This window comes from Varanus komodoensis, unplaced genomic scaffold (assembly GCF_004798865.1).
Source record: "Varanus komodoensis strain SLA01 unplaced genomic scaffold, ASM479886v1 scaffold3, whole genome shotgun sequence".
Taxonomy (NCBI): domain Eukaryota; kingdom Metazoa; phylum Chordata; class Lepidosauria; order Squamata; family Varanidae; genus Varanus; species Varanus komodoensis.
This window is the reverse complement of record NW_025335761.1, coordinates 10901605-10922650: the sequence shown is the minus strand read 5'-3', so window position 1 is coordinate 10922650 and position 21046 is coordinate 10901605. Positions and strand designations below refer to the sequence as shown.

The window sequence follows — 21046 nt, the reverse complement described above, 5'->3', positions numbered from 1 at the left end:
AGTTGTGCATATATGTATACATACTTAAATATAGTCAGGGAAGTGCCTCTAAAAATAACTCTTTGAGAACCAACACAAAAAACAAAAAAAGATCACAGAATACTACAAACACAGGCTAGGTTTCTGGTATTGTTGTAGATTTGTAGTTATATAAGAAATGGAAAAGTTTGACCACATTTCTCACGTTAAATTAATCATCTGCATTCAACATTTCTTTTTTTATTTAAATAGTTGTATTCTAGATTACTTTGCTTCAAGTCATAGTGTTTCACATTTGTTTCGCTCAAGGCTGTGTGAAGAGAGACCAGGAGCTCCTTGTTATTGTAGACAGAAAAGCATAAGAGAAAATAGCATTCCTGGCAGTAAGCTAAAAATGTACAGCTGATGCATTATTAATAGAACCAACTTTTAAGAATAGACTGCTATTGCCCTTGTTTTTTAAGCTGTTATAGATAGATGTAATTGTACTTGCTATCCAGTTTGTTTTTATATAGACATTTTTACTGGAAAGAAAATAAAAGGTAATGGCTTCCTAATATATATATATATATTTAATATTCTACTTGAACAGATATTTGTAATGTCAACTAGTTCATTGCTACTTTCTTGTAATTATTGCATTGTTTGTATATATTGAACATACTTTTATTAGGAAGCTTCCACAATTAAGGGAGACCAAAGTCAATGTGCATCCCAATATAATGAATAATTTCTCAGTTGTTTGAATTTTTATTTTTTATTTGTTTACCTGAAACTTTATGGAAGAATAAGGGGGCTGGTCACAAGTATTGTCTAATTAAGTACAGTGCATTTACTGTTAAGTAACAGAACTGTGTGTGACTTATGCTTATGACTGCAATACTAAAGTCTTTCTGTTATACTTGCTGGTCTTGCAGACTCCATAGAGCCTTATCAGACATGGACAGTTGGTGCTGTTGGTAGGAAAGCACAAGGGAACTCTCATGTAGAAGGTTAATGGAGTGTAATTATAAAGAAAAATGTACTGTTCACCCACTCTATCTCACTATACCTGCTCTGAGAGTGACAAGTACTTGATCTTTTATAAACCCTAGAGCACAGGTTCAACAGTCTAAAATTATGACAGCATGACTGTCAAACAAACATATTATGAAATATGTGTGAACTTGATAGGAAAGTTTTTATTTTACAAATGGCATTCTAGGAAAGGCTTTTTGTAAAATATAGTTCTAGGGTTTTCTGTCCTGTCTCCCACTTTCTGATTAACCCATATTGCACTCCTTTCTTCAAATATGCTTTTCATTTGTTTGCTTGTTTTTTGTAGTGTCCATCTAATGACAACAACATTAAAATCCATGTTGTGTTCATTAGGAGGAAAGCAATTTGTTCTTTTAACATGCCCACATGGCCTTGTAGATTAGGTTTCAGCAGACACTAGTATGGTAACAACAGTGTCACACTTGAGGTACTAAATAAAGGTTGCCTTGTCACTTGTGCAAGTGTACAAAACTGGTTAAAGGGCAACTCAGATTTAGAAATGGAAAGAGCTAAAAGGTCATTGAGACCCTTGGTCACTAAGGCCTGGTTTACAAGATCAGCAGGCAGATAAAAAGCTTCTTACTAGTGTGTACTAGTCAGATGCCAGGGATTTGCATAAGTAGCATTGACAGTGTAGTTTGTTGTACCATGCAAACACAGCCAACTTCTTGTTGCTATGGCAACAAACCACCCTCTCTGGGTTTGCATGACATAACAAGACATTCTGAGGGCAGTTATGTAAATCCCCTTGGCATCTGACCAGCATCTGACCAGTTAGTAGTGTAGCATAGTTAGTAAACTGCCATGACTTGTTAACTAACTGCTAATCAAATGAACCTAGTCAGTTTCTGAACATGATAGTTCCCTAAAGATAAACCCAAGTTATCTAGACTACAGATGCCTTGTTCACATGTTTTACTAATAAGAATGTGGCTTGTCCATTACTTGATTGCCGCTTGCTGTGACTTATTTTTCCCTCAGTCCCTTTCATTTCTCCCAGCATCTGCCAGCACATATCCTGGGGCCTTTGTAACAGAAATCCACATGCCTTAATAACTTTTCTGCAATTGAGTGACTAGGGTTCCCAAACTCAAAAGGGGAATTCCGCCACCTCTCATGTCAGAGTGTCAAGTTTCTGCACCTAAATGAACTTAGGAACATATTTTCAAACTTTGGTTCAAAAGATAATAGGGGTCTTGGACAGGATCACAAAACTACTCAGTATAACCCTGTTTCCCTCTCTGGTGGTTAGAGTGTTGGACTGGGGACCTAGGAGATCCAGGTTCTAGTCCTTACTCAGTTGAGAATCTCACTGGGTGACTTGGGGTCAGTCACAGACTCTCAGTCCAGTCTATTTCACAAGGTTGTTGTGAGGATAAAATGGAGCCATATAAGCTGCCTTGAGTTCTTAACAAGAGAAAAAGTGGAGTTTAAACGCAAAACAATTTCATTTTATTCCTCAGTGTTCCTCCAGTGAACACTCCCTCCACCCCTTGAGTGTTCACTCCCTCATTAGAGTAGACATATGCAATGGTTTAAATTTTTTGCAATCTTGCTGAATGAGCTATCTTACGTAGAATAAGTTAGGTGGAGTTTCCAGTAATTAGCATGCAAGCCAGAAGGAGAGTTGGTTTACATGTTTTAGCCATTTCAAATTAAGACTTCACTGATTGTCATGCAATTTGTTTTGCTAAGTCTGTACTAAATACTTTGTAGCAATGGCTACTACTACATTCTGAGGCACACAGTATTAGATGACTATACCTTAAATCAAGTTATTATTGGGATTAAAGTCATATCGAACTTTATCAGCTTGGATAATGACCCAAATCTGGAGTAATTTCATATGGAAGTTATGACTATATGCAATATATAAGGCAGTTTGTAATAGCAGATCTGTTGTACAGTTCATGGATGGGACACTCAGGGCATTTGGAGATCTCTATAAGGATATATAGGAATCCAAGATTTTTCATTATTGCTGCTGTTCAATTGTAAGAAATGTGTTAATTTGTAGGATAGATTTATAGAGGAGTTCACTGTCTTAATTATTATTACATTTATACTCCACCTTTCTTCCTCTTGCAAGGAACCTAAGGTGGCTTACAAGGCACTCCTCTCCATTCCATCCTCCATTTCAACCACAGCCAATTTCTGTTCCATTCTCATTTTAAAAAACAAAATGAAACAGTTTACTTCAAGTATTCATTGTTGGTATTTTTAATAGCTGTTTTCCAATCCAACTTAAACTTTTCTGTTTTATATTTCTTTTGCTTCTAAATACTTCACCTTCATCTGCAGTGGATAATAGGATTTGCTTGCTTTCATCTTTTCTTACCCTTTCCCTTTCTTATCCATTTCTGTCCTTTCCTGATTTAATATCAAACTTCAAATGGTAAGTTCTTCAGCATAGAGGCTAGGTTGTGGTGCCCAGGAAGATGGCAAGCATTATGTGAGATACCATGTGTCTACCTGACTTTGTCAAGGTCTGGCACTTCCGTAGTTACTCTTCCTTTGAGATAGAAAGTACCACTGATGAGTACAGTCTTATATTCCTGATACGTGCAAAACTGGAAGCCCTTTTCTCTAGCGAGAGAGATGAGGCCGTAACAGTAGTGATTTAGGGGTGGGAAGAAAACACTCCTTGAAACCAATTTGGGTTTACATTCAGCGCTGTCCATTCCCTGTTGCAGCAAGAAGCTAACACATTCTGCAACAGTATAACAGAGCAGGCCACTGGAATGTATAGAAGATAGCCCCGTTGACCTGTCCTAGTCCAGAAGTGGTCAAAATTGTTAGAAGCATTCATTCTTGCTGTACAAGCAGTGAGTTGTGTTAAGATAACAGAAACAATGGAAGTGCAGTAACAGTATTGGATATTGCACATAAGAAAGGCATTAAAAAACAAAGGTGTTTGAGGGCAAGTGATATTTCAGACTTCAGAAATCATTGGTTTTTTGACTGCTGTGATGGTAAAGCATCCATATTAACTCATACAATACTTTTGAAATACTTTTTTTGCTTAATTGTCTATTTATGCATTAGATTTCTATATGAGAGGCATTGGAGAGGAATGGGAAGGAACAAGTCCTGTCACACTAGTGGACTTCTATTAGTATAACATTGGATTTAACCCGTTATGTATTGAAATGTGTTTTCTGTGTATGTTAGTTTGTCCATATGGAAAATTAATTTTATTTATTTATTTATTTATTTATTTATTAAAACATTTTTATGCCGCCCCATTCGCCGGAGCCTCGGGGCGGCTTACAACATTAAGTTAAAAAATACAAACATTAAATTACACCATTAAATTAAAATGTTTGTAAAATACAAACATTAAGTTAAAATGCAAAAAAATAACAATGTAAAATATAAATATAAATTTATATAGTTTCTCTGTCTCTAAGTACTATATATACTATATAAGGCTGGCTGAAAAATGCTGAAGTTGAAAATTAGACCAGCTCTGCATATATAAAATAGAAAACTCCCAATCAATGTGAGTAGTGGTGATGTTTCTAAATCAGATCACCAGTGGTTAATTTTGTTGATAATGCACTTTACATCCCAGTTTTACAGTGTGGTTATGATAAAGGTTTGATATTTTTTTCTAGCAACAATACAAGTGAAAAACCCAAATTGTACAGCAGCAAAGAGAAATTTTGTGAATAATTTTTCCAACTATTTTAAAATAGTTTTGCCTATGTGTAAGCAGAATAAAGGGTTTGAACCCCAAACAAACATTGTGTATTTGGTTCCCAGCAGCCATCCCAGCTACATCTATCCCCCAAACACAAAGTAGCTCATAGTATGGCTGGGGTTAGGGTTGTGTTCCTCAGATGGCATGTAAACCTGGTGGTTGCATTTCATTACTAGTAGAAATGCCTTCATTACTAGTACATTGAACTTGCATAGTAATTCAGTTTTTATTGCCATTTTAAAATTTGAAACTACATTTTATTAATTCTGAATGTATGCCCAAGAACCTTGTGAATTTCTGAGTTGCACTAAGAATGCACATGGCTTCCATTACACAAAAACCTTCTTGTCATATTATTTGAATCTGATTCTTACCAGCCAATTAGGCACATGAGACTTTAACAGTCTTGTTTAGGTTTTATGGAACCATGCACTAATTCAATGTATTAATTTATCTTGAAGTCTATACTATACTATATTTCATTTTGTGTAATTTTTGCACACTTCTGTAATTTCAAGCCACTGTGCAACAAATGACCAGTATAGGTATTTGTGGGCAGGTGGTCTGGTAAAGTAAGCTAATGACTTAATTTACTCACAAATCTCTTGTTTACTTATAAGCAGTCATTTTGGGAAAACAAGTGCCTGAAAAAGTCAAGAGCCATAGACTGGATTCAAACATGATGCTATCCTACACTCGAGGGTTGAGTGTGAGTTGTCATCGAAGGCTGCTGTGGCTCACTTCATAAGTAATTTTGAGTATTAAAACACGGATTATCATGTTTTCTGAGGCCAGTTGTGCTAACCAACTATGCTTTATTAACCACAAACAAACCATGAAGAAATCCCATGGTGTGTTGTTTCATTGTAAACTGTGGATTGTTTGTGGTTAACAAACCATTGTTTGTTAGCAGAGCTGGATTCAGTCAACATGATTTCTACATGTCAGTGACAGCCCATGGTTCAGTGACAATCCACATTCAACCCTTGATAATGGGTTATCATGTAGTCTGAACCCTGTCATAGAATTTTAAATAAATAAAAAACATTTGTATGCTGCCTATTGTGTCACAGCACTTCTGGGAGGCTCACAATCATAAGATAAAAACTGCAATAAAAAACTCTAATTACTACAATTAAAAAATACATTACTAATGAAATTGTCCATCCCGAGACACTTGTAGTGGACATTATATAAAAACTTTAAATAAGTAAATAACTAATAAACCTACAAAACAAAGGTTGAGTGGCATCAACTATTACAGTATTTTTTTTTAAAGGAAGGTCTTTGCTTTGTGCCAAAAAGAGTATAAGGAAGGTGCCAGGCAAATCTCCTTGAGGAGAACATTCCGAACATGGGGAGCAGCTGCAGAAAAGGCCCTCTTCCTAGCAGCCATCCCTCTCACTTCCCTAGGGGATGGTTCGCACAGGAGGGCCTTCTGTGTAGATCTCAAAGGCCAGGTAGGCTCTCCTTGAGGTAACTGGGCCCTAGAACTCATGACAGAATCTGGAATATACACCACTGAATTCGTAGGTGAGAGGGGCTTGATAAAAGAGAACTCAGTGGTTTTAATAACTGAACTTCAAAGAAATAGGGGGACATTCAAAGGGCCTGAAATAGTTTCTGTTGTAGCAGCAAGAACAGAAGTACAATATGAAGAGATAGAATGATGTCATAGTCCACAGTCCATTATTGCTATTTGAAACTGGACAGGTGGGAAAGTCTGCTGGGAGGTTTGAACTGTGAATGTTTTGGCTGTACCCCAGGATTCAGGCTGATCTGTGAAGGAGCAATAGTTCATGGGGATGTTAATTTAAATGAATCTAACTTTTGGTTTGAGTGTTGTATTAAGCTTTCATTCATTGGTTGTTGGATTTACTCATTTGCAAAAATTGACTTTGTTTTCTAATGTGTGTGCAGCATTAGACTTTGACAGTTTTAAACATAGCTTACGTTTCTTTATTTATTAACATATGCTAAAGTTAAAGTGATTTGAAACCCTTTATCCATATAGGCCACTGTAATTTTTTATTTATTCCTTTGATCTTGAACACAATGCAGTTTATGACTGTGTACAGTCCTTACTCTTAGGATCCCTTGAAGACTCTGAATATATGCCAAGCAGCTTATTAAGCAGCAGCTCTCATTGCTTTTGTAGAACTTAATGTTGCTATAGATGTAGGTAGTGGTGATGCTATAGGGATAGATATTCGCATGTATGACATCTTGTTTGAAGCACATGCTCATTCTTTCACAAGCCTTTCAGTTACACTCTGATTATTATAGTTACTGATTTTTCAGGCATGAGGGTCAGTGCTTAACACAGCTAGCTTGGACAAGTCTAGGTTAATCCTAACATCTGAACAGCAAACAAGCTTTTTGTGGTTTTTTAAATGAAACTTAAAAGCTGCAACTTAAATAATGTTTTCTATCTGCTTACTTGCTAGAAAAGAGTGGTTGAACAGCTGCGGAAGAATTTGATGGTAAAGCAGGAACAGCCAGATAGCAAGTTTCAAATACAGCCTTTGGCACAGTCAGAAAATAAAATACAAACAACACAGCCACTACAGCTACAGCAGCAGCAGACTACTGCACCCTCTCCAAACCTGCTTGGATCACAGGTAAAGTGCTTGATGATACTACCTTGAAATTCAAAATATATTTTCTTATTTAGAATAAAATCTGTCACTATAACAAAAACATAATATAAAATCCGTATTAATCTCTTACATCATATGATTATGAACCTAGTGCACCTTTACTAGATTAAATCATATTGAATCAGTCAGACTAGAATGGATGTTTGTAGGATTGGGCTGCAAAGTTATAAGTCTTTATGTGAAGCAAAGATATTTCATGATTTTCTACATTAGCAGGTGTAACTTTCTTCATTTTTTCCTCTTTAAGTGAAAGTTAATAGTGATATTGGGGGATAACATGAGTCTTATGTGCTTTCTTAATCCTAACCAATCTAACTGTCAAGGATTGGAAAAACAAGTTAGCTGACTGAGCAATAATGGTGAAATTAACTAACTACATTAATAGAAGGCCAGTCAAAGGATTTACTCAAAGATGGAAAGCTTATTATGAGAAATTTAATTAATTATTTTAAAAATAGAGTTTTTATAAATATTAGTAAATACTACTTTAAAGCATTAGACTGGACACATTTTGCCTGACTGAAAATTGAAGTGTTTTGATGGGATTATAGATGATGAGATTTTCACTTTTTTATGAATGTGTTTAAATGTTGATGTCACATGCTATATTTGTATATTGACCCTTTGAACTTTCCTACATTCCTTTTCCTTTTTTATTGTATCTTGTGAAAATAAATTTTAAAAAATGGAATGAGTACCCAGATAGTCCATTGATATGTTTTACCAACTACCCATATTTAGGATCTCTTAACAGTTAAGACAGCTAATTTGTTAACTGATCCTGAGAAGACTTTTTTTTCTTAGGAAGAGAAGAGATGTCTTGACAGGTCCAAATATGGTCCAAGTAGTCCAGCATTCTTAGCAAAAATTCTAGTAGCTGATAGCTACCAGGTGGTTCAACTTTTGTGCTTACCACAGATACCAGTGCACATGCAGGATGATGATAGTCCTCTGAATTCTTCACTTTCCATTGTACCTTTTCTACTACATATGAGGAAACAAGTTTTGAACTAATATGTCTGGCATTGTACTTTCTGAGGGGAAATTTCATGTCAGGTTTGATTTTAAACTTAACTTTTAAACAGAAATTAAAATGCTAAATTCAGTCAAAGAAAGTAATTTACCTGGAGGGTATGCTTCACTGTACAATAATGTGAAATTGTATCCAGGTTTTATTTTTTTTGTAGAAATGAGTTCTATCTGCCCTAACTACCATAGTTGTTAACCAGGATATTGTAAGTTTCTAGAACTTGGTTCAATTCATTTTTTGAGTCATTGGTCATTAAAAATAATAAAACGGAAAAGCTAGTGTGGCTATAAACAAAGCAATGCATGTAAAGGAGCTCTAAAGAATGCCAGCCAACATTTAGCAACAAATATCATCCTTCCAATTCAGAGCATATGGAAAAGATGCAGAAAAGTTTAACCAGAATTAAGGGGCTAGTGCAAGTCCTTTCTAAGAACAACATTTTTGGGCTTTTTAGGAGGAAAGATGAGTAAGAGGAGGCATGATAGAAGTGTATAAAAGTGTGCAGAGTGTGGAGAAAGTTGATAGGGAGAAGTTTTTCTCTAATAATACTAGTACCTTGGATCATCCTATGAGGTTAAATAATAGGAGATGCAGGACAAATAAAGGAAAATTCTAATTCACACTGTGCATCGATCATGTAATGTGCTGCCAAGATGGTATAAGTGATGCACAGGCCAACACAGACAGCCTTAAAATCCAGGATAAGCATTAAGTAGGTTATACATCAGATGATGCGTACTTAAACTATGAATGTTGCTTCCTCAAGATGTAATGAGGGTCACCAATTTAGATGGTTTTAAAAGGCAATTGGACAGAATCATTGGTGATAATCTCTCAGGCTGTCAGTGGCCTCTAGCCGTGATGCTGTATATCGCTTCTAGTATTGGGAGCAATATCTTGAGGAACATGAGCAGGAGAGTGCTCTTTCACTCATGCTCTGCTTGTGTACTTCCTATAGCATTTGATTTGCCACTGTGGAAAAAGAATGTTGGACTACACAGGCCTTTGTTTAATCCAATAAGGCTCTTCTTCAGTTTTGTTTTGCTTTATATTTTTGCAGCTGCCAAGGCAAAAGCAGTTATTGTATGATACATCATCTTGTTGCTATTAATCAGGAGAAATTCTAACTCCTATTAGTTGATTAGTGTTCATAATCTTAAAGAAATGTATTTCCACAACACAGCAGAACATATAGTGAAGAATGTCATGTACCTTCTCCCCACAAATTCAGTCTATAATGGACAGGGCATTTCAGATCTCAGAAAATTTAAAGTCCAGCTTTAAATAAAAAATGGAAAAATCTAGAATGCAATTACCTAGTTATGCTGAAATGCTATCATTGCTTGCCAGGGTAGTGATTTTATATCAAGTAATAAAAATGTCCTTTTTCATTAACAAGAAAGCACTGTTGTAACTCCAGTTTAGCCTTTACCCACACACTTTCAATTAAATAATATTGAAAGAAAGTGTATGATAGAATCAAGTGGTCAGTTTGGTGAAGGCAGTTATCTGAACTGCTCAAAAATAAAATTGGCATTGTTTTTTGTGACCAGATTGTTGATACATTATTTCTAGTATTGGTCTATTTTGAAATCCTTCTGTCTCAATGTACTGCCCTCTCTCACATCATCAGGGAACATTTGCATCCCGGTTTCTAACATGACAGGGGATGTGCTTCACCTCAGTACAGTGTGGTGGTTAGAGTGTTGGACTGGGGACCCAGGAGATCTGGGTTCTGATCTCCACTCAGCTAGGAAACTCACTTGGGTGACTTTGAGCCAGTCACAGGCTCTCAGTCCAACCTACCTCACAGAACTGTTTTCAGGATAACAGGGAGCTTGTTAGCCATTTCAGTCCCTGACCAGAGGAAAAGAAGCGGAATATCAATACAAGATGGTGATGGTAGTGGTGATGATTATGGTGTTGGTTATGATAGATCTTGGTGAAAATGGAGTACTTTGGAGAAATACTCAGATGAAGGCTGTTTTCTAAATAGTATTGGTTTGAAATTTGTCTGTTTTTTGGGACACACATTACTGCCTTCCCCATATCACCCAGAGATTGGGGGAAGGTGCAGTCAAGCGCACTTTTGACAATCCCAGCTTTGACAGTCAGTGTGGTGTGGTGGTTAAGAGCACAGGACTGGGACGCAGGTGATCTGGGTTCTCATCCCTGCTCAGCCATGGAGCCAACTTGGTGACCTTGGACCAGTCACAGACTTCCAGCCCAACCTGACAGGGTTGTTGTTGTGGGGATAACGCTGAGAGCAAGAGGTGGAGAATTACGTAAGCTTCTCTGAGTTCATTGGAAAAAGTCGACTATAAAGTTAATAAACAATGTAGGCTTAGATACTGTTTTACTGCAGTTTCTTACCAGAAGAGCATAAGTTTGTATCAAGAGTAAGCTTATACTCTTATGGAAAGACAGTGCTTCACTGAGAATAATTGTTGTCTTTTAAGCAGTCCAAAATAAATAAACTGAATCTTTTGCCTATGAACAGTTAGTGTTCTCCTGATAGTCCTTTGAGAAAACTGTAAGCAGAACTAAGCACAATAGGAGGATGCTGCTCCAGAAATAAGTAACATATCATACAACTTATCCAATGTCCAGATAACATTAGATCTCCTACTGTAAACGGCTTGATCCGATGCTTCTGGTTTTGGCACTTTAGTACATTTTGTTCTTTGCTTTGGGTTTTTACCTAGGGAAAGGTCATAGCTCAGTGGAAAAGCACACATATTTCAATCAAAAATGCAATCGCAGGCCTCTTCAGCTAGGGTTGGAAAACTGCGGGGAGCTGCTGCCAGCAGATGATACCATTCTAACTCAACCAATTGTTGGAATCAGTGTAATGCAGCTTAATAAATTCATATATTCACTTCAGGGCCACATATCAGTGCATGATTACTGCTGATGCCTGTATATGTTCCAAAAGGTAGTAAAAATAGGATTAGTGTGATATGAAAAATTGTGCTCAAGTTGTATTTGCACGCATACTATTACACAAGAATTTGCAAAATGCTTATTTAATTGACAAGGTTTTACTTTGTATGGGGAGTTTCACTGGGAAATAAGTACTCTGTTGGTTACAGCCACTTCAGATATTCCTTTTTTTGAAATATCAAATTCGTCAGACTATTACAATTCATATGCTATTTAAAGACATCCATAGAAATTAATACAAAGTGTGCATTTTCAACGTCTTAGAGCATTTATGGATACATTACATATGTTTTTTATAAAATTGGCATCTGCGTTTGTCAAGTTTTGACTGCAAAAGCAATTTCATGGCATTCTCTGTATTATGTGCTGTGCATTTAGAAATTAACTTCCAGGTCATTTGCTCTGTTTGTACAAAGTTATGTTCAAAGTGAAAGAGCCCTCTAGTGAAACTTCCTTGAAATTGCTACCATTCTTTTCCTCACTAACTTATGATTAGGGTGGTTCTTAGAAAAATGGCCTGAGATTAGGGCTTTAACACTAACTATGGTTACTTTCAACAATCCAGTGTCATAACCCATGGTTTGACATTGTTTTGTTTGAAGTTAATGTTAATTTTTTCTTTCATGCCAGACAACATGGTAAATCATAGTTAGTCAAAAGCTTCCAAACTCTGCCTGACTATATGGGAGGAGAGAACCTATGCATGAGTTCAGGGTTCATTGTGACTCATTCCTGTTTGTGCAACAGTACAAGAGTATCTTGCGAAGCTAAAATGCCATGCCAGCTGGAAACACAGCGCAGCAGCAAAATTGGATTCCTGCCCATTTGCAGTTCATATATATCTTATCACACATCCCTTACATATTGTGCTCCCACTGATTTGGAAGTGTCGGTGACTGGGGCCCCAGACTCATGTCTGTGACTGAACATCCAGTTTAGTCTTCAGTCAGGGAGAAGAACAGGTCAATGTCTTCCAGAGCACTTAAATTGCCTAGAAGTATAATTTCCATCTTACCTGGATTGAATATTAGTCTGTTAGACCTCATTTACTTCATCATAGCCTCCAGAAACAGGTTCACACAAAATCACTTCCCATTTTTGCTGTCCTACAGGTAAATGAGTTTATTCCATCAAATATTTAAAGTGTTAAGAGAAGACACTGGGAACATGAAACATATGTGTATTGGGGAACTGTTAGGGGAATAGTGTGTTGTGTGTGCTACCAAGATGAGATTAATATTACATACTGTTTACTCAAGGTATGGGCATCCCATGATTTAGTGCATTCTGTGTGAGTGCAAGTCAATATGTGAAATGTTTTAAAAATTATTAATTATTGGGCTGATTCGATACAGTGTTCACATGCAGTATATTGATGTTTAACATCTTCCCAGTGATGTTCCCCTTGCATTACACTGTTCATATTTTCTAAGTAGTGAATTCAGCAATAAACAGTTCTGCATCTGTAGTGAAGTTCTAGACTCTTAAAGTGGTCTTTTTCCTGTCTCTCTTAGAAGACTGTAACTACAGCCTCTATGATCACCACTAAGACACTACCTCTCGTCCTAAAAGCAGCAACAGCAACCATGCCTGCCTCTGTTGTAGGTCAAAGACCTACAATTGCCATGGTGACTGCCATCAACAGCAGCCAGAAAACTGTCCTTAGCACTGATGCACAGAACACACCGGTCAACCTCCAGACAACAAATAAAGTCACTGCTCCAGGAACAGAGGCAGTCCAAATAGTGGCAAAAAATACAGTCACATTGGTAAGCAGACTCTGTTGTCTAATGCTCACTGCATGAATGACTATTAACAGCTAATTTTTCTTAATTAGGGGACACATAAACTTTTATGCAAGTAAAAGTGATATATTTTTCAACCTGTAGAGCCGACTTTCTCAGGGGAACTTTTGTGACTAAGTAGTGATTCTGAGAATTGGTTTTGGTTTTGCAAAGTAGGAAGCAGTTGAAACCTGTTAAAATGTAAAAAGAAACTTTGAATGGAATATTTAACCTTTTTTTAGTAAGGCCATTTAAACAGAGCCCCCTGAAGCAGAATTTTATAGTTTTAATAAGAATTGTTCCAGAAGTACAGCTATAAGTAAATCAATTTACATTCTTAAGTATACTGTTCCAAAAGTAAATAACATTGCTTGCAAACAGTATTCTGCAAGTTCCAGTACCTTACTGCATTAAATAATTTATGAAGTATAAAATGCTGATCCTCATTCATTTTGAGTTTGAATGTTTATGCCCCTCTGTCAAACATTTTTTTTTTCAAATTGTTAAGCCTGAGCATGCATAGGAAACATGCAAAACTCCATTACAATGGAAGGTGTTTGATAGAATGCTCAAAACAAGAGCATTCAGAAACTTCAGGAATAACTGATTAAAAAAATAACAGTGGTCTTAGGCTTTACATTCCAGTGAAAGAAAAGGATGATTGGCTTAGTTCTATCTAAATTAGGGTATCTCTCTCATCAAAAAGGCTTTAATGTAAAGACAGACATCTCGTTACTGTAGGAGAAGCATACTATGCATGTATAACTATGAAATCACTAATCAAACTCACTCCTTTACATTTAAATCTTCCTTCTTTCCCCACCTGCCCCAATTTTATTGTTTAGCAGGTTCAAGCTACACCTCCTCAGCCCATCAAAGTGCCACAGTTCATCCCTCCTCCCAGACTCACACCTCGTCCAAATTTTCTTCCACAGGTGAGTCTGTCCAAATGAGAAAAAATGATGGCAGGGTGGAAGGAACTTGCCCTAAGGAAACAAAAGCTATAAAATGATCCAGCTGTGTATGTAGAAGGAAACATAGACTATGTACAATTTTAAGAGGTATCACTTTGATTTAAAATAAGGACAACACCAGATGTTACATGTTGTTCGTGTTAATGGAACTCTCTCCAAATTAAATCTCTAGGTGTGTTAGCTGGTTTTGGTTTGCCCTGTCCTGTGCTATACAGTGGTTGAGTATGAATGGAATGAAATAAGATATGATGAAGGCATTTGTTTCTTTGAGGAATGTGAATTCTCTCCCCAATTTTGCTATTAAAAAGTATAATTATATCTAATTAATGTAGTTTGCTCTAACTTCCTGCTCCTATATTACAAAGAAGGGCAGATTTAGCCTAGCAGTACCTTCTGAACAAGTACCCTTGTCCTAACTCCCTGTGTCTAATGATGAATACATGATGTAATAGATGGCTTGCAGTATTTTAACTTGCTGTTGCTTTCAGGATAGGTCATTTGCTTCTTTTTGAAACTATGCCTTTTTCTGCATCCATACTATTGCTTTTAATTAAACCTTTGCTATGATGTCAGTGATCATTCCCCAATTATGAAAGAGATCAGAATTTGTGGAAATACCTGCTACTATAGTATTGGGTGCCCTATACCAGGCACCTGTATTATTCCGGAAGAAACTTAGGTGAGCTTAACAATGGGTAATCCCTGCTTTAAATAGAGGGTTATGTGATTTTGAAACTTATGAACTGTTTGGGAGCCACTCTGGGCACCCTCAATTTTAAAAAATACTTACATTAGTAATATTTGTGAATTCTCTCAGATTAGTCCAAGCGTATAGTGGTAGCACAAATATAATTGTGATAACATACTTGGTCTCCATAGACATTCTCCCTCCAATCTCAAACTCCCTTGACCATATAGCATTGAAAGTTCAGTATGTGTTTTTGAACTACCTGCCTCAAATTTCCTTTAAAATAGGAAAATACATTACATGAGTGAACAACTATTCTTTATATCCAATAAAAGATGGAAGTATTGTAGAAATAAGCAACGTATGCATTGATGTATGAGTGGTGCAACCCTTAAAGATATAGTTGAATAAGCTTTGAAGTAGTTTTCAAGTTAGTTCCTTTCAAAACAGATATATGACATTATACAAGACAAATGCTATACTGAGTTGAGTCATGTTTGTTGATAGGTAATGCATGAACTACTTTAAAATATAGTCTGATGTCAGTTTCTTCTCTCTTTGTATTTCTCTCTTCCTCTCATGTAGGTTCGGCCTAAACCAGTTACCCAAAATAACATCCCTATAGCCCCAGCCCCACCTCCTCCTATGCTTGCTGCCCCTCAGCTTATTCAGAGGCCTGTGATGTTGACAACAAAGTTCACACCCACCTCCTTACCCTCCTCACAGAATTCCATACACCCAGTCCGTGTTGTGAATGGGCAAACAGCAACCATAGCCAAAACCTTTCCAGTGGCACAACTCACCAGCATTGTTATAGCAGCCCCAGGTACCAGGCTTGCTGGACCTCAGACTCTACAGATCAGCAAACCAAATGTTGAGAAACAGGTACAGATGGAGAAAGCAGTTAACATTCATTATTTGTCCTAGAGTGAACAGGACTTGGGAGTTTTTATAGGCAGATGGTTAATTTGCGATTATATTTATAGTACATCAAAATGATTACAATTTACTTGTTTGTGCTTTTTCTGCTGCTTTAGCAAAGAACATTTCACCTCAAGAAAAGTTTCCTATAAGTTTGCTGCCATTTTTATATAGCTGACATGCAAATAAGATAATAAATTAAAGGTGATCTAAATGTATTACCATTGGTTGCAGCTAACATCATGTAAGTAGTTTATAATATTAGATGAGGAAAAATGGCCTTCAAATATCAAAAGTAATCCTTCCTTTCCACCCTTTTTAGAACCAATGCAGGCAACTGAATTCGGAGTCTGCCAAATTCTCAAAAGCTTGCCTGTTTTCAGACTTTCTAACCTGGACAGGTTTGCCATGTCTGACTGTATTTTAATTGTTAGGAGAAGTGGCTAATTTTTTCAGCATTTATGTTTAAATCTTATGAGTAAGTACTTTCTTGAAGTAGATATAAGCTGTCAATTGATGCAGCACTCAGCAATTGTGCTGGGAAGTATTTCCAGTCCTAAAACTAAAATGTCAAAGAAAAGCATCTACACTTTGTCTGTACAGAAGGTAACATTCAAGCCCTGACCTTTTATCAAGAATTATTTTTCATCCCAGATGGGGAGGAGAAAGCCACTTCCAGTCTAGTAAATGGTCTGGTTCTTGATTGTAAATGGTATGGTAGACAGTTTACATAGGGTAGAGCCAAACAGCTCTCTTTCATTTGTCAGTCTTAGGAAGGTATAATATATATTAATAATAAAAGGTCTGTCTCACTTTCTCCCTTCAGTGGTAATGTCCTAAGTATCTAACATCAGTTCAAGCAAAACAAGTAACAAACATTATCACATGTCAAACCATTAATCTGGGTCACATTTAACATTCATAATTTAGCTACTTTCTCTTCTCCTTCAGCATAGTCAAATGGAGGAGAGGGGCAGTATTTACTTCAATTTTCAGCTAAGCACAGTTTATCATTATGTCTGAACTAGGAAGTGCAGTTAGTGTTTATGTTTTATCCAAACATGCTAAGATCATTAACCATGGTTTAAAGTTGGTTTGTTGAGATATGCTAAAGTTAGAACTAATTAGCTTGTCCAAATTTGAATGCAATGACAAATTGTTCTGGTGCTCCCTTTTATTCTGTGTTCCTCTTGTTTCCAGTTAAACACACTGAAAATATGTTTGCCACCTTGGAGCAGTTTGATAGCATATTGTGACCTCACATCTATGTTATATGATGTGGGTCATTGTGCAGGCATTTATGATAGTATAGCCAGGGTATTCTGCTGTCAGTAAGCAAATAAGCTTCAGGAAAATGCAAGCTCTCAGGAATTATGGAGAACTAATTTTCAGGCAAATTCTTGCTATAGTAAAGCATAAGTGAGAAAGCAGCAGGGTGCAGCTTGCAAACAGAATCATGCCTAGGCAAGCATTTCATGGGAAGTTATTCCATAAAGCATCAACCCTTATGTAGTTGTTTTTCTTACTGGGTAAATTATATAAGTCTTCTTATTCACAGACTAATATGCAAATAATCCTTGTTACTTGGTGTGCTTGCTGAACTAGATTACTTGTTTCTTGTAATTGTTATTTAGTGGTAATTGTTAATCAACTGAATTGTTTAAAATATGCCACATGTGCAAAGGAATTTGTAAGAAAAATATTCATTTTGGTAATAAAGATGCTATCTTGGATTTGTTGGCTTTGCTAAAGAAAGAAATACATGTTCATGTTCAACTGCTATTGTTTCCCTGTCAGACTATCAAGCCCCAAGCAGAAACAGAGGAGAAGCCAACAGAAATTCATATTGTTACACCTCCTGCACCACCCAAGCCAAAACGAGAAGAAAATCCACAGGTACCTAGTACAGATATTCACAAAATCCTTTCAGGGTAGGATAAAAATGAGCTCTGCCAGCAGAAATACTTACTTTCTTCCTCATCTCACATACACTTTTCTTCTCTCTCTCTGTTCAAGAAGATTCACATTCTGATTTATTTATTATTTATTATGTTTTAATCTACCCACTAGCCAATGTTGTGTGGGCAGATTACAAACAATTAAAAGACTAAAATGCTATTCAAACAGTTAAAATATAAAATACAGTTCAATTGTGTATATATACAATTTAAAAGAATATGATACAATTCTTTACACTGTTATTGCTAGAATTAAGAGAGCTCTTAGACTAAGGAACACTGAATCCAGTCACTTGCTCTTCTTCATGAAGGCATTTCAGGAATGCAAGAACCAAGACTTTGAGGCTGTTTATGAGGATGATCATTACCCTGTATATTGCAATTAGCATTCAGATTATAATCTTAGTAATCTTAACATTAAACGTAAAATGTGGGGTGGTGTTAGTAAATCCTCAATTCTAGAATGAAGACTTAAGGAATTATTGGCTTGCCAAAATTCTTGCCTAAGACAAGGCATGCACAAGCATCTTCTCAGGGCATATTGTCAGGGTACAGTCCAGTCTGGATGCCTGTAACACTCCAAACTCATAGGATTATGGACATCCAGTGCAGAGTGGAAAGACCTGAGAGAAGATGATCGCTGCCCATCTCTTTCTCCTCCTCCCCTGAAAAACACTTAGACAATTCTGAGTGGGACATCTCAGAGCAGGAGGGAAGGAGACATAGGCACTGCCAGGATAACTTGGATTTCAGCATTGCCTGTCTCTTTCTCCTCTACACTCCATCTCTGAGGTCCCTCTGGTGACCACAGAGGCACAGCTGGTATTGTTCATTTAATCCCAGCTGTGAGGGATTAGGTGAGAGGCCACTCAGAGGTCAGAGGCCCAGCTCTGATATTACAGAGATTTTCCGGGCTCATAGATGAATCTCTGAAAAATCCTGTGACTATCTAAATAGAAACGTAGAAACAGAGCGAGTCAGAAAGGGTCTCCTGGACCATCTAGTCTGACCCCCGGCTCCAGCTGGCTCCACTCAAGACATGCCTACCATGTGCATGTCCAGCCTATCCTTGAACATGCTCTAGGCTGTCTAACAGCCATAGGGTTACACTGTTAGTCACTATGTTGTATACCAATTCTGGGACGGATACACAGGACTTTTTTTAACCCTTGGAAAGTGTAAATCACATCATGCACAGCAACCTTTCCAATATCCAAGTATTTGGCTAACTTTGCTGGACAGTGACTGGTCTTCCCTCCCATCTGAGAAAGAGAACAGTGGGAATAGAAGATGGCTTACTTTGGCCATGCCCAATCAGCCTCTCCTGTTCCAAAGTAGGAAAGACCAAGATGCCAAGATACCCTGCTATCCTTCTCCCAAAATTGGCACTGGAGGGGTGGGGGAAATTGATGCTCAACTGGTAAGATGATCCCCCACTTACATAGCTGGGAGTAAAGCTGAGGCCTCCACATCTTCCTCAGAGGTTGGTGCTGTGATTGCCTTGGTGAGCAAAAATGTTATACATTTATACAAACTTCACCAGTGAATGGAGGAACTGCCATAAATATTTGTAGGTCATCATCATCTTGCATTTATATCCTGTCTTTCTTCTTCTTGTGAAGAACCCAGAGCATCTTACACCATCCTATTTTATTCTCACGACAACAACATTTTGAGTTAGCTTAGGCTAAGAGTGACTGAAGAGGCTGAAGTTGACCGGTTCTATGAAGGCCTACAACACCTTCTAGAATTAACACCAAAAAATGATGTCCTTATCATCATGGGGGATTAGAACGCTAAAGTAGGAAGCCAAAAGATAACCGGAATAACAGGTCTTGGAGTACAAAATGAAGCAGGGCACAGGCTGGTAGAATTTTGTCAAGAGAATACAATGGTCATAGCAAACACTCTTTTCCAACAACCCAAGAGACGACTCTACACATGGACATCACCAGACGGTCAGCACAGAAATTAGATTGACTATGTGTTCCGCAGCCAAAGATGGAGAAGCTCTATACAGTCAGTAAAAACTAGACCAGGAGCTGACTGTGGCTCAGATCTTGAGCTTCTTGTGGCAAAATTTAGGCTTAAATTGAAGAAAGTAGGAAAAAGCACTAGGCCACTCAGGTATGACCTAAATCATATCCCTGATGAATATACAGTAGAGGTGACAAATAGATTTAAGGAATTAGATCTGATAGACAGAGTGCCTGAAGAACTATGGACGGAGGTTTGCAACATTGTACAAGAGGCAGCAACTAAAACCACCCCAAAGAAAAAGAAATGCAAGAAAGCAAAATGGCTGTCTGAGGAAGCTTTACAAATAGCTGAGGAAAGAAGGGAAGTGAAAGGCAAGGGAAAAAGAGAAAGATTTCGTATCTCCAAGAAAATTGGAGATACGAAGGGAACGTTTCATGCAAAGATGGGCATGATAAAGGACCACAATGGCAGGGACCTAACAGAGGCAGAAGAGATTAAGGTGGCAAGATTACACAGAAGAACTATACAAGAAAGAGCTTAATGTCCCTGATAACCACGATGGGGTGGTCACTGACCTCGAGCCAGACATCCTGGAATGTGAAGTCAAATGGGCCTCAGGAAGTCTGAGCAACAACAAAGTTAGTGGAGGTGACAGTATTCCAGCTGAGCTATTCAAAATCCTAAAAGACAATGCAGTAAAAGTGCTACATTCTGTATGCCAGCAAATTTGGAAAACTCTACAGTGGCCACAGGATTGGAAAAGGTCAGTTTACATTCCGATCCCAAAAAAGGGCAATGATAAAGAATGTTCAAACTATCTCACCATTGCACTCATTTCCCATGTGAGTAAAGTTATGCTCAAAATCCTACTGGCTAGGCTCCAGCAGTATGTGGACCAAGAACTACCAGAAGTACAGGCAGGATTTCAAAGAGGGAGAGGAACTAGAGATCAGATTGCCAACATACGCTGGATCATGGAGAAAGCTAGGGAGTTTCAGGAAAACCATCTACATCTGTTTCATTGACTATGCTAAAGCCTTTGATTCTGTGAATCACAACAAACTGTGGCAAGTTCTTAAAGAGATGGGAGTACCAGACCATCTTACGTGTCTCTTGAGAAACCTATGTGCAGGTCAGGAAGCACAGTGAGAACTGGACACGGAACCACTGATTGGTTCAAAATTGAGAAAGGAGTTCGGCAAGGCTGTATACTGTCGCTCTGCTTATTTAACTTATATGCAGGGCACATCATGAGAAAGGTGGGGCTAGATGAATCACAAGTTGGAATTAAGATTGCTGGGAGAAATATCAACAACCTCAGATATGCAGTTGATACTACTCTAAGGGCAGAAAGTGAAGAGGAACTAAAGGAGGAGAGCACAAAAGTT

The 21046-nt window shown here is 37.5% G+C and overlaps 1 protein-coding gene across 4 annotated transcripts in view; it reads left to right on the top strand.

Moving 5' to 3' along the window:
• The window catches only part of PHF21A (PHD finger protein 21A), a 180866-nt gene that overhangs the window by 143213 nt on the left and 16607 nt on the right, over nt 1–21046 (top strand). For 3 of the 4 annotated variants that reach the window (XM_044435792.1, XM_044435790.1, XM_044435791.1), the window contains 5 exons: nt 7168–7341; nt 12868–13122; nt 13983–14072; nt 15385–15684; nt 17518–17616. In XM_044435792.1, the coding sequence (XP_044291727.1) occupies nt 7168–7341; nt 12868–13122; nt 13983–14072; nt 15385–15684; nt 17518–17616 (918 nt within the window). The remainder of the gene's footprint in view (nt 1–7167; nt 7342–12867; nt 13123–13982; nt 14073–15384; nt 15685–17517; nt 17617–21046) is intronic. The other variant, XM_044435793.1, reaches the window with a different exon arrangement.